The 27,664-nt window shown below is 44.2% G+C and overlaps 2 protein-coding genes across 5 annotated transcripts in view; both read left to right on the top strand.

The window, feature by feature from the left end:
- Nucleotides 1-11,654, top strand: part of DHX40 (DEAH-box helicase 40) — a 36,128-nt gene extending 24,474 nt beyond the window's left edge. The window contains exons 13-18 of the mRNA XM_087717113.1: nt 3,884-3,998; nt 5,295-5,403; nt 7,277-7,371; nt 8,453-8,522; nt 9,566-9,794; nt 11,314-11,654. Coding sequence (XP_087573239.1) covers nt 3,884-3,998; nt 5,295-5,403; nt 7,277-7,371; nt 8,453-8,522; nt 9,566-9,794; nt 11,314-11,453 — 758 coding nt within the window. The 3' untranslated portion in view covers nt 11,454-11,654. The remainder of the gene's footprint in view (nt 1-3,883; nt 3,999-5,294; nt 5,404-7,276; nt 7,372-8,452; nt 8,523-9,565; nt 9,795-11,313) is intronic.
- Nucleotides 11,655-23,336: 11,682 nt separating this feature from the next.
- The window catches only part of CLTC (clathrin heavy chain), a 110,565-nt gene continuing 106,237 nt past the window's right edge, over nt 23,337-27,664 (top strand). For 3 of the 4 annotated variants that reach the window (XM_087717111.1, XM_087717110.1, XM_087717109.1), the window contains exon 1: nt 23,337-23,513. In XM_087717111.1, coding sequence (XP_087573237.1) covers nt 23,472-23,513 — 42 coding nt within the window. In that variant the 5' untranslated portion in view covers nt 23,337-23,471. The remainder of the gene's footprint in view (nt 23,514-27,664) is intronic. The other variant, XM_087717112.1, reaches the window with a different exon arrangement.

Raw genomic sequence — 27,664 nt, 5'->3', positions numbered from 1 at the left:
CCAGGAAAGCAGAGGTCTAGAACGAACATCCTGGGAACAGCAGAGCTCTAGAATGAAGCTTCCAGGAAAGCAAGGTCTAGAACAAAGCTGGGACAGCAGAGATCTAGAATGAAGTTTCCGGGAAAGCAGAGGTCTAGAATGAAGCTTCCAGGAAAGCAGGGTCTAGAACTAAGCTCCCGGGAAACACAGAGATCTAGAACCAAGCTTCTGGGAAAGCAGGTATTGTTTCTAGGGCTAGGCTCCCAGGAAAGTGGAGATCAAGGATTAGGCATCCAAGAAAATGAAGATCTAGGACCAAACATCTAAGAAAAAGGGAGATCTGGAACCATGCACCCAGGAAAGCAGAGATCTAGAAAGTGTTTTTAAGTCACCGACTCCAGTTGCAAATGAGTGAACACCGCAGAATGCATGTATGATGGAGAAGCAGGAAAGATTCACCCAAAAAGTTAACAAGAGTTGAAATTCTAAAAAGGGCAAGAGATGATAGGTAGATATAGAATATTTTTAACATGGTGGTTATTTTAGTAAGTGTTAGAAAAAAGAAGTAGAAAGTAGAAATTGGGAAAATAGTATTATGTATATTATAATGACTACCGTATGTATACACAAATGCTAGCTGAAGTTGAAAAATTACAATTACGTATATTTAAATGGTGATATCATGATCAGAATTGTATGCAAAGTATATTGACGCAGATAATTACACTGTTATGGATGTTGGACAACCCTTGTCTAACTTATGACTGAGCAGTCATTAGTCCTCCAGGAAAGTGATGTGAGGCCAAGAGTGGCTAAAAGATAGAGCCGTTCTTAGAGTGGCAACTCCACTGCTCTTGTTTTCACTTTCAGTGGTTTGGGAGGGTAATTGGGGATACCCATGGGGATCATAGCCACAGAATGTTTCTGTTCCTAGTGAGCTGTATTTCTGTTGTCCTCAAAAATGATATGAAGTAGAAAATGCCACTCAGCAAAAAATTTTGGAATAGTTGTCTTTGGCAGCAAAAAGTCACTACTGGACAGATTTGTGGTTTGGAAAATTTTGTGCTGTGAATGTCCTTTATTTTTCCCTCTAACCTTGATGAAGTTTGATAAAGCGAAAGAATCTTGGTTTTTTTTTTTTTAAAGAAAAAGGTGGCCATTAAGTTGGAGTTAGGAGATTCACTGCTCCTCTGGAAAATGTGAAGACAGTTTTTAAATAGGTTTGTTAAACTTCTGCAAGGTTTAATGCCTTTGTTTTGTCCCTTAAACCTGCTTCAGGGAGGAAAAAATTAATCAAAAATTAATCAAAAACATTAAGCTCGATCCAATCTAGGGATTCCTTACTATCCAAGAAAGGATGTTTTATTTTTAAATGGTATTTATTTATTTACTTATTTTTATTTATTTATTATCGGTTTGTTTTCTTGTTTATCCGTGGAAATTTTTCCAACACCCAATTTCAAACACATCAATACTCTTCCTATGGAAGGAAGGAAGGAAAGAGGGAGGGAAGGAAGGAGGAGGGAAGAGAGAGAAAGCAAGGAAGAGGGAAGGAAGGAAGGGGAAAGAGAGAGAGAAAGAAAAAGGAAGGAAGGAAGAAAAGAGAGATGGAGGGAAGGAAGGGGGAAAGAGAGAGAAAAAAGAAGGAAAGAAGGAAGGAAGGAAGAAAAGAGGCAGGGAGGGAAGGAAGCACAGGGGAAAGAGAGAGAGAGAGAGAAAGAAGAAAGAAAGAAAGAAGGAAGGAAGAAAGTAGGAAGGAGGGAGGGGACCGCCTGTCGAAAAAACAATCTTAAATATGTTAGTATAAAATTGGTGCCAATGCATCTACAAACAGGCTCTGTTGCATCACAATGATAGAGAGAATCGGGTGTGTGTGTGTGTGTGTGGAAAGGACTGTAAACAGGTTTTCTAAATATATATACCATGTTGTGATGAGGAATTTGAAAAGGTTGAGATTCGGTTTAGAAACATATTTCAGTGTGTGTGGCAGATCTCACACACTCAGAAGCACTTTCACCAATGATCAAATCAAAATTGGCCTTTTGGAGGATCTGATTTTGAGGTCTAGATCAGGGGTCTCCAATGCCTGGTCTGTGGCCCAACACTAGGCGTGCCACCAACCAGGCCATGCAAACAAGCAAAGCCCCATCCACGGGAACGAGAAACCACACCCCTTTGGGTCCACGGAAACACTTCTCTCCATGGAACTGGTCTCTGGTGCCCAAAAAGTTGGAGGTCATTCTTCTAGATAGATAACATCCATTATTATTGTTGTAGCTCGTCAGCAGCCAGCAGAGCTAGCAGCAGATTCAGAGAGTGAGGAGGGTTGGGGAGGAACCTGGGCCAGTCCTGGAGTCTGGAGAAGACTCTGATGAGGGCTCTGTGTCGGAGGCAGAGAGGGGGCCAGAGCCATCTGATAGTTATCAACTGCCTTCGGAGTCAGACATCAGTGAGGCAGAAGAACAGCTGGAGCCTGTTCCCAGTGTGCGCATGCGCAGAGTTGCCAGACGAAGGGAACAGCTAAAAAACAGGGATGGACTTGGGAGTAAGGCCATGGATGGACGATGAATGGCCCCTCCCAGAAGGAATACAAGAGGAGCGAAAGGGGAGTGGAGTTTGCAGGAGACAATTAGTTGGCTTAATTAGTGTGAAGATTTGTTCGTGACTCTTAGAGACTCCTTGCCAAGTATTTTCTTGTACAGCGTTGCCTTTTGGAAGATATCGGCCTGGCAGCTTTCCAAGCCTGATAAGGTCTGTGGTTGTAAAAGACGGTTTGCCGGGATTTTGCTGGATCTGAATGAGAGGAATTCAACTTAGCTTAATAAAAGGGGGTTTTGTCAGGACAAGGAGTCTGCTTCGTGGTTTTGTGAAGCCTAGCTCTGAACAATTGTTCAAGTGGCTAAGTTCTTAAGTGGTATTATCTGTAGAAAGTTCATCAAAAAAAGCTGGCAGTCAGTCCAGTGTTTCTTGAATGGCGGTGAGTTTGCTTTTCAAAGGACAAAAGAAAAAATGGAAGAGGAAATTGTGAAAGAACAAATGATAAAATGGGCACAGAACTTTGGCTATAATATTGAATTAGACAAATGGGAAATATTTGGGGAATACATTTAAAAATGACACTATCAGTTGCATACAAGGAAAACCAGTACAAAATGTTTTACAGATGGCACCTGGCACCAACAAGGTTAGCTAAAATCTTAACAAATACCTCCCCAAAATGTTGGAAATGCAAATCAATACACGGAACATATTACCATTTATGGTGGACCTGTGAGGAGGTTAAATTTTTTTGGAAAAGGATCAAAAATTGGCTGGAAGCAATAACGGGGGTTAAAATAGAATGGAAACCTGAAGTTTTTTTATTAGGAATAATGTCTGCGAAATACAAAAAAGAAATCCAGTATTTAATACTACATATAATTACAGCGGCAAGGATTGCCTTTGCCCAGAAATGGAAAAACAAATTAATTCCAAGCGAAGATGATATAATAAGAAAGGTTATGGATTGTGCTGAAATGGACAAACTAACTAAAGAAATCCAGGGAAAAGAAGAATCAGAATTCTACCAGATATGGGATAAATGGTATAGGTGGATGGAGGAAAGAAACAAAATATCAATGAAGGAATATAACAAAACTCAAAAAATAAAAGTTATGAGTAAAATGAGAGGGTTAAGAATGGTGAAATCCAAATGAAATATAATAGAAGGGGAAATAATATAAGGTGTGCGGTATCGATTGATAATTGCTATTAGAAAGAACAGGAAGCTCTTGTTCGTATTGTATTGTGTAAATGTGGTGTACGTCTAAGTTTTGTGTGTGTATATTTTACATGTTTGTAAATAAAAATCTTTTTAAAAAAAAAGAAAAAGAAAAAATGATTCCAATATTTCCATATTTCTTAGGGGCCGCACAGAAGCAGAAGGAAGCTGAGCTATGGCACCAACAGCTCTCTCGACAAATGGGAGGAAACAATGACTTCACCACTCTCCTGAATATCTTTGAGCAATGCAAAGCAAGGTAGCCGGATCGTCTTCAGTGAATAAGCTGAAAGCAAAACTGGGCCCGGGAATATTATAACAATAGCAATAGCAGTTAGACTTATATACCGCTTCATAGGGCTTTCAGCCCTCTCTAAGCGGTTTACAGAGTCAGCATATTGCCCCCAACAATCCGGGTCCTCATTTTACCCACCTCGGAAGGATGGAAGGCTGAGTCAACCTTGAGCCGGTGAGATTTGAACCGCTGAACTGCATATAGCAGTCAGCTGAAGTGGCCTGCAGTACTGCACCCTAACCACTGCGCCACCTCGGCTCTATATTTAGCCCTGGGAAGATGCTCAAGGCTGTTTGGCAGCAAGATTTTTGTCTGAAACAGTATAGGGTTTCCTGCCTAGGCAGGGGGTTGGACTAGAAGACCTCCAAGGTCCCTTCCAACTCTGCTATTGTATTATTAAGATCCTGTAAATGTTTAGAGCAGGAGTGTCCAACCTTGGGAACTTTGAGATCGGTAGACTTCAACTCCCAGAATTCCTCAGCCAACATGGCTGGGAGTTGAATTCTGGGAGTTGTTGTGGCCCGCCAGCGGAGCTGGAAGCAGATTCGGACAGTGAGGAGGCTGGGGAGGAACATGGGCCAGGAGTCTGGCCAGTCCTGGAGTCTGGAGAGGAACATGGGCCAGTCCTGGAGTCTGGGGAAGGCTCTGATGAGGGCTCTGTGTCGGAGGCAGAGAGGGAGCCAGGACCGTCTGACAGTTATCAGCTGCCTTTGGAGTTGGAGATCAGTGGGGCAGAGGAACAGCTGGAGCCTGTTCCCGGTGTGTGCATGCACAGAGCTGCCAGGGGAAGGGAACAGCTAAGGAACAAGAGCTGACTCGGGAGTAAAGGCACAGGTGGACGGTGAATGGCCCCTCCCATAGGGAATAAAGAGGAGCGAAAGGGGAGTGGAGTTTGCAGGAGACAATTCGTTCACTTAATTAGTTGCCAGACGAAGGGAAGAGCTAAAGAACAGGGGTCGACTTAGGAGTAAGGCCACAGGTCAGGGGTTGGTTCCTATCAGCATTGGTACTGGTTTGCTTCGCCCGCACGCTTCGATTTTAACCTTTTAAAAACTTTCATATTTAATTTGAGAGTTTTTAATTTGAGATGCTGATACATTGGTTTGGCGCATAATAGGTCTTCACCACTGCACCTTGTCTAAAACGGCCTCCTCCTTCTGGGCTCAGGGCTACAGCCAAATGCAACCGATGCATTTTCTACCGGGTGGGGAACAGTCTAATTTTACTTCTTTTTGCTGTCTCCTTGATGCTCTTCTCCAGCGAGTCTCCTTCGGTTTGGTGTCAGGAAAATTGGGTCCACTGGAGAGCTGTGAAGCTGGCATTCAGTGTAGAAAGGCAGCTCCGTGAAATCGTCAACAGGCTGAAACAGGTAAAACAAAGCTTTGCAATGGATGTTGCGTCATTTCTTGCTTGCTTTGATCTTCTGTGAATCGGAGACCATCTCATGCTGTTGGAGATTTATCTGTCCATCTGTTCCTTCTAAGATCATCTGAGGTCATCTCTCAATCTCTGTCTGTCTACTTATCATCTAGCTAGCTATTATCTCTCTCTCTTATCTATCTATCATCTATCGCTCTATCACCTATCTATCTATTATCTATCTATCATCTATCTTCTATCTATCTATCTATCTATCTATCTATCTATCTATCTATCTATCTATCTATCTATCTATCTATCATCTATCTATTTATCTATCTATCTATCTATCTTCTATCTATTTATCATCTATCATCTATCGATAGCTCTATCTATCATCTATCAATAGATCTATCTATCATCTATCATCTATCTATTTATCATATATCTATCATCTATCTATCTTCTATCATCTATCTATCTATCTATCTATCTATCATCTATCATCTATCTATCATCTATCTATATCTATTTCTCTATCTATCATCTCTCTCTCTCTCTATCTATCTGTCATCTATCTATCATCTATCTATTTATCATCTATCTATCTATCTATCTATCTATCTATCTATCTATCTATCTTCTATCTATTTATTATCTATCTATCTATCTATCTATCTATCTAATTATCTATCATCTATCTATCATCTATCTATCATCTATCTTCTATCATCTATCAATAGATCTATCTATCATCTAATCTATCTATCTATCTATCTATCTATCTATCTATCTATCTATCTATCTATCTATCCCCACCTATCATCTAGCTAACTAGCTATTATCTATCGTTATCTATCTGTCTATCATTTCTATCGATCTATTTCCATACACTATATGCATACATACATAACTTTAATCTTTGGAGATCTCCCTCAATCTGTCATCCTCCATGTTCCTGAGATCATCAATGTATCCATCGGCTCTGTCTGTTTTATTATCCGCCACCATTCATTTAACAGTAGATAGTCCTCAATGTGCAGCCATTCATTTAGTAGCCCTTGGAAGTTACAACAGAACTGGGGAAAAAAAAGACTTATCACCAGTCCTCGTCCTTATGACTGTCGCAGCCTCCCCATGGTCACGTGATCAGAATTCAGGTGCTTGGCAACTGGCGTGGATATATGATGGTCGTAACGTCTCCGGGTCATGTGATTGCCATTTGCAGCTTTCCCAGCTGGCTGCCGACAAGCAATGGGGGAAGCTGGATCCACTTAACAACCACATGTTTCACTAAACAACTGCAATGATACACTTAGTAACCGGACAAAAATTGTTAATTCAGATGTAACTCACTTAACAGCTGCCTTGCTTGACATTAGAAATTCTGGTCCCAATTCTGATCATAATTGGGGTTGAGGATTACCTATAATATTTTTTGTAATATCCATAGTAAAGAATATACTAAAATTAAAATAATCGTCATGATTTCTATAAAATTGCACTCAAAAAAGCAAAAGGCCAATGTCAACTCCTAAAGTTACCATGGTGAGGAAAGGGGTAGAGTCGAATCGCAGATTACCGCAGCAGACTTGGGAGGGGGGCACCTCATCGGGGAATGTGATTTATGACACAGACTGAGGGGAGGGAAGGAAGAGGGGTAAAGTTCAGCTATAATTCAAATAAGGCTCAGATCTGACTGCAAAAGGGTCTTGCCAAAATAAATGCTCCTAATAGATGACTAATTTTCTTTTGAAATTTGGCTCGAGACACGTGAATTAATTAGGGCATTTTTTGGGGGGGGGAACCCTGACAGCCTAAACAAAACAGATTTCTTTAACCCCAATAAAAAGAATATTTCTCTCTGGGATTTTGTTCTCCAGCTGCCAGACTTCCTAAAGGAAGACTTTGACGGTTCCCGCAATGAGATCCTTAGGAGGTGTCTCTGCGCAGGTTATTTTGCCAACGTGGCCCGGAGGTAAGGCCTTTCATTTGGTGAGGGATGGGGGGGAATGAAATCAGCTTGCAGCCTTTGGGGGGGGTCGTAATTTTTGTTACAGAGTTGCAAGGAGCTTTTGTGATTTTTCCTCACTGGATAATTTGGGGAAACATCCTGGCATTGGGTCAAAGCAAATTCATCTTCCTCCCCTTTTCATCATCATTTCCTTTTAATAACCCCCATAATCCCTTCCGGGGGGGAGCCTGGGAAACTGAATGGAGCTAGCTGTGTGTTTACTGGCCGGATGCCGTTCCTGTCACCAGGGCGGAGTTTCGTTCAGCAGATATATCCTCATTGTGCCCACAAAGAGAAATATCTGTCTCTACCTGGGATCCAGTGGTGGGTTTCAAATTTTTTTGGAACCTCTTCTGTAGGTGTGGCCTGCTTTGTGGGAGTGGCTTGCTGGCCATGTGACTGAATGGGAGTGGCTTGCCAGCCATGTGACAGGGTGGGCATGGCCAACTTGTAAAATGTGGTGAAACTCACTTAACAACGATCTTGCTCAGCAACCAAAATGTTGGCTCAGAAACTCTGGCATTGAAGTGTGCAAGTCTTAAAGCTGTCAAGTTACAAGACCCTTGCACCCCTAACCCTTTAGAAAGAAACCCCAAGGGTGTTCAAACTTGACAGCTTTAAGACTTGTGGACTTCAACTCCCAGAATTCCTCCTCCAGTCATGTTGGCTGAGAAACTCGGGCACTGAAGTGTGCAAGTCTTAAAGCTGTCAAGTTACAAGACCCTTGCACCCCTAACCCTTTAGAAAAAAACCCAGGGGTGTTCAAACTTGACAGCTTTAAGACTTGTGGACTTCAACTCCCAGAATTCCTTCTCTCGCTCTTCATCTTGATGATGTGCGGACGGACGGGGGGGAGGGAGCTGGAACTGGTTCTAAACATCACTGTAGATTTGTGGAACCTCTTCTATAGAAGAGATTAGAACTGGCAGGAACCCACCCCTGCTGGGATCGAACTGACAGCTTCCTGATTGTGAGGCGAGAGCTCCCCCTCTAGGCCAATGCAACACTTCCCTCTTCCTCTCCTTTTCTTCGGCTTTAATTCCAGGTCTTCAGGGAAGTCTTTCCGCACCATGGACGGCCATGGCAGCGTGGCCTATATTCATCCATCATCTGCTGTAAGTTGCCTCTCCTGGTTAATTATTGTTGGGTGCCAGAGATTTTGCTCTAAAGAGCTGATGAGCAAAGTCTCCTGAACAGAACCTTTGCATTTCTGCGTCAGGGTTCCAAATAGCATCCAAAAGTAAATCAGAGTCCAAGGCAAATTATTGCTCAAAGTTCCAATTCATGAAGAATTTATTACAGTAAGATAATAGAAAGTGTGGCAGGCCAAAGATCCAAAAGAAAAGATGGCTGCAGGCCTGACCTTCTCGAGTCTGTAGTTGAGTTGCTCAGGGTTTGAGGTGGGGGCTTAGAGTAGACCACTGGTATCATTCTGCCACAAGATATTGCGGTGTCATTGGTTCTTCTAATGCAGGGTTGGTGAACGATGGTCCCTTTATGACTTGTGGACTTCAACTCCCAGAATTCCTGAGCCAGCATGGGAAATCTGGGAGTTGAAGTCCATAATTCATAAAGGGATGGTTTATGGTTTTATGGTTTTATTATTTATAGGCCGCCCTTTTCCCTGAGGGGACTCAGGGCGGCTTACAATATATATACAAGACAGTAAGACATAAAACAATACATAAGTAAAAATAGTACACAACATTCATCATTCGGGTGGGGACGGATTACGATCTTTATCCCCAGGCCTGACGGGATAGCCAGGTCTTGAGGGCTGTGTGGAAGGCCTGGAGGGTGGTGAGGGTACGAATCTCCACGGGGAGATCGTTCCAAAGGGTCGGAGCTACTACTGAAAAGGCTCTCCTCCGTGTAGTTGCCAGTCGACACTGACTGGCGGATGGAACTCGGAGGAGGCCTAATCTGTGCGATCTAATAGGTCGCATGGAGGTAATTGGCAGGAGGCGGTCTCTCAAGGATCATTGTTCCCCAATTCTGTTCTACTAGGAACATTCCTGTTCCGGGGTCTCCAAGTGGGTTGGTCCACAGAAAAAGGAAACCCTTTCAGATGTTTGTCAGGGGCTGGGCTAGAAGACCTCCAAGGTCCCTTCCAACCCTATTGTTCTGTGTTCTACCTATATCCCTGGACCGTTTTTAGCTCTATGATCAGGAAGACCAGCTGGACTGGATCCTCTTCCACGATGTTGTGGTGACCTCCAAGATTTACTTAAGGACGGTGTGTCCAATTCGCTACACCTGGGTGCAGGATCTGCTTCCTCGGCTTCACCAGATCGATGCTTATGAGCTGAGCAGCATGGCCCGGCAGAACGTGACAGAGGAGGAAATGGCTAATTGGAAGAGGAAGGAAGACCTCAAAAGACAGAACGGTGAGCTTGAAAGTGGTGGGATGGTCAGAAGGTAATCCATGTCTAGGTTAAGTGATGAGAGAGGAGGTGTCAGACCTGCCCCGACTTGGTCCCTTAGCTAAGAAAGACCCTCGACTCCATTTGAAGTGAAAGGTATATTTCTACTAAAAGCCAAGTGGATTGTACTAATAGCAAAGCCGGAACTGAAGTTTGCATGCTGAAGTTTGCCCGTTAACTTTTCCCATCCTGTTCCTGGTCCCTTGTCGTCCAATTATATTTGAATAAATTGTTTTGGGAATGTCTTTTTAACGGCCGGCAGGTGAGCATTCCATTCCCAGAGCATTGATCTTGAGATGGTGTCCCTGGAAGGTACAATGAGATGGTACCCTTCTTCGCTACTCCCGTCCAGCTTCCTCTCCTGTACATGGCAGACTGTACTGACAGCTAGCGAATGCAAAGCTTAAGCCTACGATGGCGTCTCTGACTGGAGGAGACAGCGGATGGTTGTAGATGATGTTGTGGCCTGCCTGTGGCCAGCAGAGCTGGCAGCAGAATCGAGACAGTGAGGAGGTGGGGAGGAACCTGGGCCAGTCCTGGGGGCTGAGGAAAGCTCAGACAAGGGCTCTGCATCAGAGGCAGAGAGGGAGCTAGACAGCAGTGAGGCAGAGGAACAGTTGGAGCCTGTTCCCAGTGTGCGCATGCGCAGAGCTGCCAGAAGCGTGGCATGACAAAACCGCGCTTGACTAAAGCGCGCCCGATTAAACCGCGTCGCTGACGTCATCAACAGGGCGACAACAGCGAGCGCGGAGAAAGAAGGGCGCTTTAAATAGCGCTTTGAAAGCAAGCCGATTCAACTTAAGGTAAGGGTTAGGTTTAGGGTTAGCTTTAGGGTTAGGTTAAGGGTTAGGGTTAGGGTTAGGTTTAGGGTTAGGTTAAGGGTTAGGGTTAGGTTTAGGATTAGGTTTAGGGGGGTTAGGTTTAGGGGTTAATTTTAGGTTTAGCGTTTACAGCGTGCTTTTTTCTCCGCGCTGTTGTCGCCCTGTGATGACGTCAGCTACGCGGTTTCGTCGAGCGTGCTTTAGTCGAACGCGGTTTTGTGGTGGAACCGCCAGAAGAGAAGAACAACTAAGAAAGCAGGGTTGACTTGGAAGTAGACCCACACCTTGGAGGTGATTGGCCCCTCCCATAGAAAACAACAGAGGAGCGAACGGGGGCTTTTGCAGGAAACAATTTGTTCCTTCGGTCATTTTAAGAGTGGAAAGTTCTGTTTGCGACTTTAAGAGACTCTGTGCCAAGTGTTGGAAACTAGTTATCTGGCAGCTCGCCAAGCGAGATAAGGTTTGTGTTGATAAATATTCCTTTGAAAGACTGTTTGCCAAGCCTTGCTGACTGTGAATGAAAGGAATTCACAGACGTATAAATAAAAGAGGTTTTGCAGGGAGACAGACTCTGCTTCATGCTTGTTAAGGAAGCCTGGGTCAGAACAGACGGGAGTTCTCCTGTTCCTTCATCATTTTGAACTCTGGTCTTTTGTCTTCAGAAAAGGCACCAGGTGAGCCTGCCAGGAAGATGGAGAAGCGGAACGACGAAGAGTCGATCAGAGATGCTCGCGCTCGGTACCTGGAGAGGAAGCAGCAAAGAATGGAAGGATCCAGCAATTCTGCTAAGGACTCCAGCTAGGACTGTCAACATGGCAGCCACTGCTATCAATCTGGTTCCTATTGGGATCGTTGGCATTTTGGACAAGAGTGTACATGGTTGGTCCTAACTGGGAGGACAAGTCGAAGATCCAGGACCTTCTGGTCTTCAACTTCAACTTTTGATTCTTCAAAAGTTTGAAGATTCACTTTATCCCTTTAAGGAGAATAAATACGATCTGGTATATAATGACTATCAGTTGTTATTGGGCACACCGAGAATATATCTGCTAAACAAAACTCCACCCTGGCAACAGGAGGGGCGTCTGGCCATTAAAACACTCTGCTTGCTCCATTCTTCATCCCGCAAGGGATGATGGGGTTGTTAAAATGAAGATGATATGATGATAATCAGCAAGAATGAGGCAGCGTTGAGGGATGTAGGTGTTAGTCGGAGCTTGTGAGAATTTCTGCTTCCTTACTGAGGCCATCGTCCCTTGCGGGATCTATTTTAGGGATCGGTATTACATCTTATACTCTAGGTTGGTTGCTAAGAGTTGTTTGGACTGCATTGGTGCCAAACTCCAGGGTATCAATAAAGGAGAGGATTTGTAGCTCAGGGTTGAAAGGAGGGACCCTTGATGCTCTCTGAGCTTGGTTGTTTTCTTGCAGACATTTCATTACCCAACTAGGTAACATCATCAGTGCTAGTAAGGAGTGCTGTTTGCTGTCAGTTTATATTCTGGCGTCTTGCCTGTTTGTGTGGATGGGGGCGGTCTTCGAGATTCTTGGGTTGGCCTGTTTGTTTGTTTGTTTTATTAGTTTTGTATGCCGCCTACTCCCGAAGGACTCCGGGCGGCTCACAATAAAACAGGGGAATAAATAAGACAATACAAAAAATTAAAAAATGCACAACATTCACAATTGAAGCGGGGCTGGATATTTCAACAGCCCCCGGCCTGTCGGAACAGCCAGGACTTGGTAGCTTTACGGAAGGCCGGGAGGGTAGTAAGGGTCCGGATCTCCACGGGGAGATCGTTCCAGAGGGCCGGAGCAGCAACAGAGAAGGCTCTCCCCCGGGGGATCGCCAGCCGACATTGGCTGGCAGATGGAACCCGGAGAAGGCCGAGTCTGTGCGATCGAATCGGTCTTTGGGAGGTAAATGGCAGGAGGCGGTCTCTCAGGTACCCAGGTCTGATGCCATGCAGGGCTTTATAAGTAACGACTAGCCCCTTGAAGCGTGTCCGGAGACCAATGGGCAGCCAGTGCAGCTCGCGGAGGATAGGTGTAACGTGGGTGTACCTAGGTGCACCCACTATTGCTTGCGCGGCTGCATTCTGGACTAGCTGAAGTCTTTGAACACTCTTCAAGGGCAGCCCCATGTTTACTTACCTTGAGTCAAGAAACTGTCAAAGAGGCATCCGCAAACTCCTTACTAGCACTGATGATGTTACCTAGTTGGGTAATGAAATGTCTACAAGAAAACAAGCAAGCTCAGAGAGTACCAAGGACCCCTCAAACCCCAGTGTTTCTGAAGTCGTGTCTGAACTATAGGTCGTCCTCGAGTTACGACCGTAATGCAACCCACCCATCATGGTCATAATTATGACCATCATAAATCAGGACCGATTTTATGATCATTTTTATGGCGGTCATTGACCCAATTTTGCCCAAAACTGTAAATTTGGTCAAAACCATCCTAAAACGCAGGTATATGACATCAAAATGTTGCAAATAGCCATAAAGGTGATGTATTGCTGGGCACCTGAATTATGACCACATGACAGCAGAGGGCACAGCTGTCAGAACTTTGAATCAGGGTTGCAAATATACCCATGGAGTTTTGTCATAACTTCAAATGGTTGCCAAGCAACTGGTCATACAGGAAACTATCTGTATCAATCCGAATTACCGTATTTTTCAGCGTATAAGAAGCACCTTTCCCCCCCCCCCAAAGAGGGTGAAAATCGGTGCGTCTTATACACTGAATATAGCATTTTTTTGCCTCTTGAAACCCTGCTCTCTTCACAAGAATGGACGTGCAGAGGGTTTGGGAGGTCTGAAAAGCTCTCCTGGGGGCTGGGGAGGGCAAAAACGAGCAAAAAAATGGGCCCTTTTTGTTCGGTTTTGCCCCCCACCCACCTGGAGCACTCTACAAGCCTCCTAAAGGCTATGCATGCCCTTTTTTGGCAAAAAATGGGTCCATTTTCATGTAAAACTGGCTGTTTTTCGCTTCTCCCCCCCCCCCAAGCACTTTGCAGGCCTTTCAAACTCTCTACATGCCCCATTTTTCACAAAAAACGAGGCGTGCAGAGGGTTTGGGAGGCGTGCAGAGTGCAAAACCTTTGTTTTAAATTTACGTCTTCAAAATCTTGGTGCGTCTTATAGTCCGGTGCGTCTTATACTCTGAAAAGTATGGTATTTTACCTTCGCTTGTCCCTGGGGTCTCTTGTGGTGTATCCCACGAATTGCAGTAGTAGGAAAATTCATTACACGCAACTAAGATACGTGGTTAAAAAGCTAGTTCGCGGTTCTGCTGAAATCAATCGCAAACCGATGAGAATTTTTGATGTGTAAACATTAGCGCGGGACACGGTGGCTCAGTGGCTAAGACACTGAGCGTGTCGATCAGAAAGGTTGGCAGTTTGGCGGTTCGAATCCCTAGCACCGAATAATGGAGTGAGTTCCCGTTACTTGTCCCAGTTTCTGCCAACCTAGCAGTTCGAAAGCGTGTAAAAAAAATGCAAGTAGAAAAAATAGGGACCGCTTTTGGTGGGAAGCTAACAGCGTTCCAGGCGTCTTCAGCATTTAGTCATGCTGGCCACATGACCACGAAGACGTCTTCGGACAGCCCTGGCTCTTCGGCTTTGAAACTCAGATGAGCACTGCCCCCTAGAGTCGGGAACAACTAGCACATATGTGCCAAGGGAATCTTTATCTTTACCTAAACATTAGGGCATCATCGTAATAAATCCGGATTCCTCCTCTTCCCCAAATTGGGGAGGAGGGGAATCCTGAAATGAATATATTTAACTTTTGGGAGATCTTGTTTCTCGTTTTCATGTAGAGCCATTGATTTTTTTCCCCCCCACTGGCGTGGTACAATTTGAATTTAGCTTATCGCTTCTGAATTATTTGGGTAAGTTCCATTTTCAAACGGGAGCTTTTATGTACAGTTTTCTTGTTTCATATTACCGAGCTGTATTGTGTGCGTGTAATATATTCTGCAGCAGCTGCCTTCGGTTGGTAAAATATGGGAATAAATTTTGTACTCTTGCTATAATGGCTCAAATTGCATTCCTGAGCATATTGTCTCTGTCTGTCGGGAGACCGCCAGCCAAGAATGAGCATCGGGCTCGGGTGACTGCAGTGTTCTTTTTTGTGGAGGGAATATTTAATTTATTTATCAAACGCATCTCTAGGTCTCTCACAATCCAAACTATTCTTTGGGGGGGGGGTTGAAATAAATATATATACATATGAAACACAAACCCCCAACCAATTAGAACACAGCCAAGCTCCCACCCAATCAGCTCAAACCCCCACTGGCAGTTAAAAGGAAGAAACAGCTGAGATCTCACATTGCTCCTGGAAGCAAGCTGAGCAAACAAGCCTGAAGATGACGAATGAGACTTCGTCGAAACATCGCCAAGACATCTCCAATTTTACGTGGAAGAAAACCCGAATAACCAAAGACCTACATACTAACACCCGCGAAAACCTTAGAAAACACATATACATATGTATACATACGTACATATATGTGCGTGTGTGTGTGTGTATACATACATACATACATACATAATAATAAATGTGTGCGTTTGTGTGTTCAAGCATAACTCTGCACTGCCTCAAGCAATTTCACCCAAACTTGGTACACAGATGACTTACTCTCTGGAAACAAATACTGTGGGGGTAAGACACCCCTAATACCCTTCGGGGTGTGTGTTCTGTTAAGATACAGCCTTTTGTGTCTTCATATACCTTCTACTGTACTGCCATAAAATGGCTTCCACTGTACAGCACAGTGGTTACCATGGTAATGGTTTCACAGTACTCCACAAGGGGGCTCCCTCTGGTAAGGGGGGAAATCCAACATTAGAAATTATGTTTGGTCCAGACATTTTCCCCATATAAATAAATACCCGGGCAACGCTGAATTATCGGCTAGTGTAAAAAAAGTGATGATAAATGATGATAATTGTTCTGCTCAAAGCATCACAGGACCATCCATATATTTTGGCCAGAGAAACCAAAGAGGTCAACAATTAAAAGTTTACTGAGAGGAGGAGCCAACGTCACGACGAGATGGACATGCGGTCTCGATGCTCTGAGACGGCAGCCAATACTTTTGCCGCTGGGTGGTCCAATCGGACCTAAACCATCCCGAAGAGCGGTGAATAGGAAGAATACGTCTTGCTGACCTCAGGGATATAGCAAAATCCCTGAAAGAAGCAAGAGAAGTTCTTCAAGCCAGCGACAAAAAATCCAGCCAAGGTTGACAAAGTCGGGGCCGCTCCAAAATGGAAGGATACGGAAAGAGAAAGTGTTTCCAGCTGCTGTGGAACTTTTACTGTTTTAGGAAGAGACTGCCTATAAAAACTTAAAATTAATCTAAATTGGGGAATAGAAGAATCAAGCGGCGGGATTAAATTTGAAATGGTTTTGGACAGTGGTTATCTTACTTTTTAAATGCTATTTTAATGGATGGAATTTATGCAAGCCTTTTGAAACGGATGGATTAAGTTTTCTTCTATTTTTTCTTTTATTGTTCTCTGTAACCTATGGACTAAAGTTTTCCTCTTTCATTGCTGTGGATATTTTTCTAATTCATTTAAAGATTGGACTCTTTTTTCTAACTTGAAATACAAAAAAGATACAAAAGGAAATTAGATTTTCAACAGTATTAACGCTGCTCGGAGGCTGGGAGAATTTGTTGATTGGAGTTTTGTGTATTGAAAATGGAACACCTATTTTCCCTCTACGAATTGTTTTGACTTGGCAATACAAGGTTTTACTGCTTGGCTACAGAGAGCGATAAGAAGAGAAGCACACAGATGTCCCTTTGAAGTATATTTCTAATCAGAGAAAAGTGAAAACAACGTTCTTTGTCAATCTATGCTTTAATTTTATTAACCTTCCAAGCTAGAACAGCTGTGTTAGAATGACACAATTTCAAAAGAAAATAGAAGTCTCAAGTTTGCAAAAGATACTTTCAGAAATACAGAAATTATCAAATACATATGAAAGAATAGAGAAAAAACTGGAATACTTAGAGCACATAACAATAAAATATGATGATGAAATTGAGGATGTCTATCAAATGCAAAACGCGGTGATTGAAACTCAAAAAATCGAAGTGGAAAATGAATATAAAAAGATTAAACCTGCTGATATTTATGGTGATTGGTTTGTCTCTGAAAATGGAAAGAATGGAATACTGAAAGAGGAATTAAATGGAGAGGAAATCTATTCCAGAGGGCAAGATACAGAAGAAGACAAAACTAAAGAATCTATGGATTTAAAGAGAGAAATTCTATTAGCAAAAGCATTGATAACACTGCTGACAATCAAAGATAAGGTGAATAAGAAAGCAGAAAGAGGGCATCAAGATTATATGAGAGATCTTATAAGCAAGGAGTTGCTAAAAGAAGTCTATATAAAGCTGCCCAAGAAGGTGATTAGAGGACTGGCACCATAAATGGCAGAAGATATGAGACTGTTTTGCTATTGGAAAGGTACAGGTTGATAGATGGAAGAATATAATTTAAAACTAGTTAAACTTAGTGAAATTTATTGATAATAGATATAGCTTAAATAAATAAATGATAATATTACTAATGTATACAATGTGTAGTGTTATGATGAGTATAATTGGATATGAATATTGAATGGCACCCATGTAAGGAAGATTAGCAATCCCTTTGGATTATACATAAAGGTTAATAATAATAATAATAATAATAATAATAATAATAATAATAATAATAAAGAACTAAGTAAGATACAATTAAAGTTTTGATAATTATTAGGGGGAAAATGTTATGATACAAGATATAGTCAAATAAAGGAGGGATAAGAATAACAATGCATATATAGCAGGGCTGGGTTTCGACCGGTTCGCACCGGTCCCTGCGATCCGGTTGGTCGCCGAACCCGGAAGTAAGTAACTTCCGGGAACGGCGAAGCCCCCCCCGCGCCCGCGCGCGCCCGCACACCTGCGCCCGCTCCTTACCCGGTTTTTTCAAATTTTGCGCTTTCCACGCATGCGCAGAACGCCTGCGCGATCCTCCAGGAGCAGCTGGAGCATCGCGCAGATGCTAGTACGCATGCGCGCGCCGCGTGCGTGCGTGAGGACGCCGCCGGCCTCGTTCCAACCGATCCGGTTGGAACGAGGCAAGAAACCCACCCCTGATATATAGATATGGGTATAACATAAGGAAACTGGATGTAAACTTTAAACTGATTTGGAAAGAAGGATTAGAAGACTTTGTTATTAAATATTATGGATGTTTAGCTAGAATAGGACACAAGGATTTAGTGTTAGTGGAAGATTTTAGAAATAGTAATTGAAAGGCCAATATGTGGCTATGTATTAAATTTTGGTATATTTTAGGATGAAGGACGCTTAAACAATTATAGTCAAATGAAAATGGAGAGAGGATGATGGTGACATGTATAAATATTTGAGTTAAAATACTTAAGTTAATATGAATTATGTTTGTTGACTGTGGAAGAGATGCACGAAAGCCTTTTTGTAACCAACTGATACACTTTCTATAGCATGTAAAGAAGGATGCTGTATTTGTTTTAAATTGAAAATTTTTTTAAAAATCATTAAAAAAATTAAAAGGTTACTAAGACCTTCATCTTTGGACAATCCAGGTCATCATCACTATGCATTCTTTTATACATACATACATACATATATATATATATATATATATATATATATATATATATATATATGTGTGTGTGTGTGTGTGTGTGTGTGTGTGTGTGTGTGTGTGTGTGTGTATATATATGTCTGTGTGTGTGTGTGTGTGTGTATATATGTGTGTGTATATATATATGTGTGTGTATGTATGTATGTATGTATGTATGTATGTATGTATGTATGTGTATATATATATATGTCTCTAGTTATTCGGGTTTTCTCCCGCGTAAAATTGGAGATGTCTTGGCGACGTTTCGACGAAGTCTCATTCGTCATCTTCAGGCTCGGTGCTTCATATATATATATAATTTGTAATGATCTTTTTTCTTTAACATCCATAAGTACTTGGCGAACAGTGTAATTATCTGGGTTACTATACTTTGCATACAATTCTGATCATATCACCATTTACATATACATAATTGTAATTTTTCAACTTCAGCTAGCATTTGTGTATACATATAGTAGTAATTATAATCTTTCAGTGTACATAATACTCTTTTCCCAATTTCTACTTCTTTTTTCTAACACTTACTAAAATAACCGCCATGTTGAAAATATTCTATATCTATCCATCATCTCTTGCCCTTTTTAGAATTTCAACTCTTATTAACTTTTTGGTGAATCTTTCCTGCTTTTCCATCACCTGAGGTGTTCACTCATTTGCAACAGGAGTTGGCGACTTAAAAACACTTTCTAGAGGCTGCTTTCCTGTTTCCTGTTTCCCGTTACTTGTCCCAGCTTCTGACAACCTAGCAATTCGAAAGCACGTAAAAATGCAGGTAGAAAAATAGGGACCACCTTTGGTGGGAAGGGAACAGCATTCTATGCACCTTCGGTATTTAGTCATGCCAGCCACATGACCATAGAGACATCTTCGGACACCGCTGGCTCTTCGGTTTTGAAACGGAGATGAGCACCGCCCCCTAGAGTCAGGAACGACTAGCGCATATGTGCGAGGGGAACCTTTACCTTTTATTGTGACTTTAGTTTCTCTTCTGCCCCAACATCTAAATTTAGACTGTGGTTTCTACAAAGCCCCGTTCCCATTTTGCAATGTTCTAAAGTGCTTTATATATTGATCGTACTATTATTAATATTGCACAATCATCCTTTGGCCCGGGAAGATAGAAAACTGCAACTTGCCAAATTCTACTTGGGAATGCCAGGAAGAATCGCGTAAACCCTTGACTTCTGACTGCAAACGGGACCAGAATTTCAGTTGCTAAGCAAGGCAGCCTTTCAGTGAGCCAGGCCTGATTTTATGACCTGTTTTTGCTATCTCGCCAAATCCCTGCCAATGTTAAGTGAATTGTGGTCATTAAGCGAATCTGGTTTCCTCCATTGACTTTGCTTGTCAACAGCTGGCTGGGAAGGTCAGAAATGGCAATCCCTTGACTAAGGAGGCTGCAATTGTCCTAAAGACGGTTGGAAGAAATGTCCTTCTGGGTTCAGCTCCAAGTGGGGAAAAAGACACTGGAAACATGGTGGCGGCTTGGAAAGGTGGTTTTAATGGTGGACAGGATCACATGCCTTGAAGAAGTTGGGTGAAGAAGAAAAAAAGGGAAGAGATGCTGAGAGTCCCTGGGTTTTATACCCTCTCTGGGCTTTTGAATTTGAGCTTGTGTCCTGATTGGTTGTCAGACTCCCATGGGGCCATGCAGGGGCTGCTCTGTAGGCTGTCCTGAGTCCCAAGCCTGGTTGACTCTTGCTGGGTGATGATGTCATGAAAGGGCTTTGGGATTCTTATTATGGCTCTGCCTGACAGGAGGCAGATCTTTGTTATGTAGAATAGACTGGCCCAGGCCTTCATGGCCCATTGACAAAGGTGGGGAGGAGCTGAGTTTCTGCCTCCCTTTTAGGGGAAATATTCTGCCCCTTTAATATTTCCTAAAGTATCTCATTTTCCTAGGAGAGGGGTGGGTGCTAACCAGTGGTGGGATACGAATGGTACGCCCCAGTACGGGGTACCGGTGCCTGCTGGGAACATCAGGTACCGTTCCGGTACGGTGCTCCAGAGGACCCGCCTGTCCTCCTTACCTGTATTTGAGCCGAATGGGGCTTTCACGTACCTGCATGGAGCGTATGGCGCCTGCGTGACGCTCCGTCGAGCAGCTGGAATGTCGTGGGCAGTAAGTATGCATGCATGCACTGTGCATGTGCTGCGCACATGCACGTGGTGGACGCCAGGCCCCATTGCGTACCAGTTGCGACAGGATCCAGAACCCAGCACAGGTGCTAACTTCCGACAATACACATATCCAAATTTTGGATGCTGCAACCATCATAAGTGTGATTTTTTTTCAGTGTTGTAGCTTTGAATGTCATTAAATGAATGGATCAGGGGTGGGTTCCTGCCAGTTCTAACCTCTTCTATAGAAGAGGTTCCACAAATCTACCGTGCCGTTTAGAACTGGTTCCAGGTTCCCCCCCCCCCGCCCATCTGCACATCATCAAGATGAAGAGCGAGAGGAGGAATTCTGGGAGTTGAAGTCCACAAGTCTTAAAGCTGTCAAGTTTGAACACCCCTGGGTTTTTTTCCCCTAAAGGATTAGGGATGCGAGGGTCTTGTAACTTGACAGCTTTAAGACTTGCACACTTCAGTGCCAGAGTTCCTGAGCCAACATGACTGGAGGAGGAATTCTGGGAGTTGAAGTCCACAAGTCTTAAAGATGTCAAGTTTGAACACCCCTGGGGTTTTTTCCCCCTAAAGGGTTAGAGGTGCAAGGGTCTTGTAGCTTGACAGTTTTAAGACTTGCATGCTTCAAATGCCAGAGTTTCTGAGCCAACATTTTGGTTGCTAAGCAACAGCGTTAAGTGAGTTTCACCACATTTTTCAAGTTGGCCACACCCACCCAGTCACATGACTGCCAAGCCACTCTCACCCGGTCACATGGACGGCAAGCCACTCCCACCCGGTCACTTGGCCGTCAAGCCACTCCCACCCAGTCACATGGCCGTCAAGCCACTCCCACAAAGCAGGCCACACCCACAGAAGAGGTTCTGAAAAATGTTGAAACCCACCACTGGAATGGTTGTAAGTCGAGGTTTACCTGCAGTACAGGTAGTCCTCAACTGAAAACTCTTCATTTAGTGACCGTTTGAAGTTACAACAGCACTGAAAAAATGTGACAGGAGCATTTTTCACACTTATGACCGTTGCAGCAGTTCCATGCTCATGGGATTTACATTTGGATGATTGGCAGCTGGTTCATATTTATGACGCTTGCAGTGTCCCGCAGTCATGTGATCCCCTTTTGTGACCTTCTGACCGGCAAAGTCAACGGTTAAGCCATATTCACTTAACAACCAAGTAACTAACTTAACAACCCCAGCGATTCATTTAACAACTGTGGCAAGAAAGGTGATAAAATGGGATAGAACCAGGGGTGGGTTGCTTTTACCGTCGTTACCGGTACACTGCTCATGGTCTGTTATGCACCCCCCGGATGTGCACTGCACACGCATGCACAGTCCACTCCTCCTGTGACACCCAGCTGCTCATCAGAGGTCATGCAGGCACTGCACGGTGTGCACAGGTATGGAACGCAGGCGGGTGGGTGGGCCAAACGAGCCACCATACTGGTATGGTGGCCGTTGCTCCTGACTATTACTGGTATGGCCGTATCGGGCTGTACCGGCTGGAACCCACCACTGGGTAGAACTCTTGCTTAAGTTACAGAAACGTTAGGCTCAATTGTGGTTGTGAGTCGAGGACTACCTGTTGCATTCGCCTTACCTTAAAGAAACAAGAGTTTTGAATCCAGCCATCATGTGTAGTTAAACCACTGTTGTCCCCAATTCCGATCAGAGCCTGATGCCGAAGCCAATTGTGGACGCCAGGCATGAGGTGCAGACTTTCTGACTGCTTTTTATTGGAGTACTCCAAGGAAAAGGGTATACATGTATATGTATATATATGTATGTGTGTGTGTGTGTTTTCGTAGATTTTCACAGGTGCAGGTATGCTGGTATTGTTGTATTCGGGTCTTTTCCTGTGTAAGATTTTATGATCTTACACGGGAAAAGACCCGAATACAACAAAACCTACCTACCTACCTATATCTATGTTGTATTTGTGCTGATAAATAAATAAAGGGAGACTAGTATAGATCTTTTTCAAGGTATTTGGCTCTCATCAGCTAGCCATACCCTTACTGGGATTCGAACCTGTGCTGGTTCGATCTATATATACACACACATACCATATATATATAGTATGTGTACACACAGACACACGTCACGGTTTTCATCCTACTTTCACTTTCTTTTTCTAAGGTCACCGATTCAAGGGCACCCTAACCTGAGGTGCAGGCGGGATTCGAACCCACAATTCTCTCTTTAACTCCCCCCCCCCCGCTCTATTTCAAGCAGCGCCGTTGGTGGACTTCGCTCCTTCAGCATTCCACGGGGGAAGCGAACAAGGCGCTCTACTTCCTCCGCCCTAGAACGTCCACCTTGCGAATCTTTTTTCTTCTCCCATTCTAACCTCCGACCATGTGACCCCCCAGACGGGCGGGGCTCCTCTCGGAACGGAACTGACGTCTCCCCCCGCCCATGTCGCATGATGTGGCAAAAAAAAAGGAGGGGGAGGGAGGGAACTTCGGAGAGAGGGCGGGGCTTCGGGGTAGGACGACGAACCACGACGAAGACGCGGGCCGGCCGAAAGGAAGAGAGCGGAGAGAGAGAAAAATAAAGTCCCTTCCGGCTTCTTTCCGTATCCTTCCGCCGATCCCATTGATTCCCTTTACGCGGGTTACGTTCGTCCTTCTCTTGTTCAGCGCGATCCTTCCGCCGCTGGGCTAATCCGCGGCAGGTGAAGGCGCAGGCAGAGCGAGGATAAGGCGGAGGTGCGGCCGCAGCGCTCCCTTCCCTCAGGAGGCCCGTCGGTGTTCTTCCGCTCGCGCGAGCTGTTTCCGGATCGCTCGCGGGGGCTGCTGCTTCTCCTCAGCGTCTCCCTCTCTCTGTCTCTCTCTCTCTCTCCTCCTCGGCCTGCCCCGCCATTACGAGGCGCCCTCGCCGGCTCCTCCGCCCTCCGCTCCGCCTGCGTTCCTGAGGAAAGGCCAGCGCCCCAACCCCGGCGTCGGGCTGGAGCCCCCAAACCCCAACAACGCTTCCGCCGCCATGGCTCAAATCCTACCCATCCGCTTCCAGGAGCATCTCCAGGTGAGGCGGCCTGACCCGCGACTCCCACGGGGAGGGGGCTCTCGACGGGGTGGGGGCGTCGTCGTCGTGCGGGAGCCCGAGTACACGTGTCGTGGAGAACGTGTGAAGGCTCTTTCGAGGCCCTCGTCTCCAGAGACTGCTTCTCTCCCCACCCCCGCCTGCGGGTTTGACAGTTGGGGGGTCTGCGAGGGGGTCATTCAAACCTCTGGGTCAGTTCAAGGTGGTCAATTCAAACCCCTGGTCATTTAAGTTAGTCAGTTCAAACCCCTGGTTATTTAAGGTGGTCAATTCAAACCCCTGGTCATTTAAGGTAGTCAATTCAAACCCCATGTCATTTAAGGTAGTCAATTCAAACCCCATGTCATTTAAGGTAGTCAATTCAAACCCCTGGTCATTTAAGGTGGTCAATTCAAACCCCTGGTCATTTAAGGTGGTCAATTCAAACCCCTGGTCATTTAAGGTGGTCAATTCAAACCCCATGTCATTTAAGGTAGTCAATTCAAACCCCTGGTCATTTAAGGTGGTCAATTCAAACCCCTGGTCATTTAAGGTGGTCAATTCAAACCCCTGGTCATTTAAGGTGGTCAATTCAAACCCCTGGTCATTTAAGGTGGTCAATTCAAACCCCTGGTCATTTAAGGTGGTCAATTCAAACCCCTGGTCAGTTAAGGTGGTCAATTCAAACCCCTGGTCAGTTAAGGCGGTCAATTCAAACCCCATGTCATTTAAGGTGGTCAATTCAAACCCCTGGTCAGTTAAGGTGGTCAATTGAAGCTATCTATTTTTGCTCAATAAATGAATATACTCGATTGAGGGGAGGGGGTATTGGAAGGGGTGGCCCGAGAAGCAGGGTTTATTCATTTATTGAGCAAAAATAGATTTATCCATGCATGGCCAATTGCCATTGTAAATAGGGAATTGGAGTGTTGGGGGGGGGTAGCTTGAATGACCAGGAGTTTGAATTGACCACCTTAAATGACCAGGGCTTTGAATAATTACTTTGAATGACCAGGAGTTTGAATGACCACCTTGGATACTCTCCTTTTCCAATTTCTTCAAATTAGGCTTAAATTACTCCCATTTGCAGGCGCCTTTCTCTCTCCCCCCCCCCCCTTTCTCCTCCTGATGAGTTGGGACAGGAGGATTAGAAATGTGTACATGTCATTTTTTTCTGCCTGCCTGTATTATAGTGTTTTGGATCGTGGCTCTGCTATGGAAAAAAGCAATAACAGGAGAGGTTGACAGTATGAGGGTTTAAATGTTGTTTTTAATGGGAAAACTGAAATGGCTTTCTGGTCTTAAGGGAGGGGAGCCTGTTTGGGCGTTCTGGGTGTTTGTGCACATACTTGTATGAACCTGGCTTGATTTCCTGATATCTCCATTTAATACCGCCTATGCTGGTTTCCTTTTTCACCGGGCCTTGACTTTGAACAAATGCACAGGATGGTAGGTGAAGACAGGCAGGCTCCTGGTTTCCTTCTCCCAATTTCAGGTTTCCATGTGAGTTTGAGTGGGGAGGGTCCCTTAGGGGAAAAGAAGAGGGTATTTATTCTGGATTAAAGTGGCCAGAGCAAATTAGCTGAAGCAAAGCCTTAGAAAGAGGAAGGTTTCAGGTTAATGTCCTTTAATTTGGAAGCAGCTAAGAGGAAAAGGAAAGGTGTTAGATTCAAATTGTGCGTGTAGTATCCTGGGTGCAAATTGGAGCAGGTGTGGTGGCTGAAACTTAGGGAAGTAATTCAGAAAGGTTGGCATCATTACGAAGGTGGATGGGTGTGAGTAGTTTAGCAGAAATCAAAGACAAAAGAATAACTGGGGAGTTGACTTCCTTATTTCTCCTTGGCAAAGGAACCAAGGGTAGGCCGGCATTCTCAGTACAACCCAGCTTGATGCCTGCAGATCTAGAAGGGAGAGCAAATTAATGAAACTGTTTGTGAATGGGGGAATGAATTGAACTGGCAGAATTAGGAGCACAGAACTGAGAGGGAGAGGTGTGAGTTGCTACTGGATGGGAGGCAGGTAGATAGGCTTGTATAACAGGTTAGCTAAGAGCGGTAATTAGGAATCAGATAAACATGGATGATCCAACGAGGGAGGTTTATTTTTAGTTATGGGGCATCTCTGTTTGTTTTCAGCATATGATTTTTTTCATCCCTTGGTTCATTAAGACTGAATCTGATGAGGGATAATAGTGTGATTGGCAATGAAGGATGGGTGTGAGCTGGGGTGGAGGGTAGCATTAATGTGAAAATTGGAGCAGTTTGAAAATTATTTGCAACCATTTGGAGTTCAGACAGTGTAGCAGCAGCTCAAATTTAAGAAGTTGATGGTGTGTTGCAATGAGCGTTTTAAAAAATTAGATGTGGCATCTGCTCATTTTGAGATTTGTTAAGTGGGGGGGAAGGGGATGCTTAATCCCTCACAGCATTTGGGCTGTAGAAATGCAATTGATAACTGTTAGCTTAGGTTTTTAAGTGTAAGGGATACACTGACAGTTCCTTTTTGAGTGAAGTTTTGAAGACTCATTAATATTGCTTGCCTTTATGAATGCAGTCCAAGAAATCTAATGATGGGAACAGATGCAGTTATGTTCTCCATATGTCCCAGAAATAATTCCAAGTGTTTCCAAAGTACTTTGGGGGGGGGGAACCCCACCCTTGCTGTTCTAGACATGGATCCCTAACCGCTGGAGTAACCTATAATTCAGGGGTCTCCAACCTTGGCAACTTTAAGACTTGTGGACTGAGGCTGGCTAAGAAAGGGAATTGAAGACCACAAGTCTTAAAGTTGCCAAGGTTGGAGACCCCTGCAGTAGTTAGAGGAAAACCTGCCTGCTTCTGCAAATTTCCCAGTGTATGTTGCCGAGGTCAGTTTGTTTTTAGGGAGCCAATTGTTGACTTCACTCGGGAAAGAGATGTAGGTTTAACCTCCAATACTGTACTTTGATGCATTCCTTCCACCTTTAAGAGCTGGGTCATCCCTTTTGCTTGGCTGTTCTGACTTCAGGGGACTCCCGTTCCACTTTGTTCAGGAATGTGACTGCAGGAAGGTCCAAACCTTGTTTAACTGACCACATATGTGTGTGTAAGGACAGGGTGTTAAACACCTCCTGTACCGCCATTCGTATTGTTGCAACTTCAAGCACTTATCTAATCCTGAATATATCTATCTAATCCTGCCTTGCTGCGTGGGCGGGATACAGCTCTTCCTTCAGAGCTGCCTGCTGGGAGACGCATCAAAGGATGAGCGAGCAGGGAAAAGGGTTTTGGGATTCGCCCGCAAAACCGCCTTGTCTTTCATCAAGTTGAAGTTACAGACCCTTCCCCAAGCAGACATATGGCTATTGGCTCCTATTCAGCTTGCTTTAAAAAAAAAAAGCCTGTGAATTGCGGAATTGACTCTATCTTAAAGAGTCATTCTCTATTTGTAGGGGTTAAACATATTTTTTAAAACAATAAGGCTGCTTCTAACATGTTGTGCCATGAAGAATTGTGGGTATAGTTTTCCTGGTTGCCTCTTAGACTTTATCAGCTGATCTTTGAGAGAGTTTAGGCACTTCCTCCTGGAATACAAGCATGTTGCACTTTACTTTGTGGAATGTTTGCTTTTATTGCACTGATAAGGGTTTTAATAAGGGGTGCCGTGGTTCAGTGGCTAAGACATTGAGTTTGTCAATCAGAAAGGTCCACAGTTTGGTGGTTCGAATCCCTAGTGCCGTGTAATGGAGTGAGCTCCCGTTACTTGTCCCAACTTCTGCCAACCTAGCAGTTCAAAAGCACGTAAAAAATGGAAGTAGAAAAATAGGGACCAGCTTTGGTGGGAAGGTCACAGCGTTCTGTGCACCTTCGGTGTTGAGTCATGCCATCCACATGACCATGGAGACGTCTTTGGACAGCGCTGGCTCTTCGGCTTTAAAACGGAGATGAGCACCGCCCCCTAGAGTTGGGAACAACTAGTGCGCGCATGCGCGCACGCGCGCACGCGCGCGCACACACACACACACACACACATATACACACACACACACACAAGGGGAACGTTTGCCTTAAGGGTTTTAATAAAACCATTTGAGTCAGGATAGCAGTGCTACGTAAAACAGAAAAGACGGTGGGTGTACTTAACAAGAATATGCTCTTTGTGTGTTTCTTTGTCTC

This window comes from Thamnophis sirtalis, unplaced genomic scaffold (assembly GCF_051295495.1).
Source record: "Thamnophis sirtalis isolate CommonGarterSnake01/CBP01778 unplaced genomic scaffold, rThaSir2_p1.2 scaffold_6, whole genome shotgun sequence".
NCBI lineage: Eukaryota > Metazoa > Chordata > Lepidosauria > Squamata > Natricidae > Thamnophis > Thamnophis sirtalis.
This window is presented reverse-complemented; position numbering and strand designations above follow the sequence as displayed.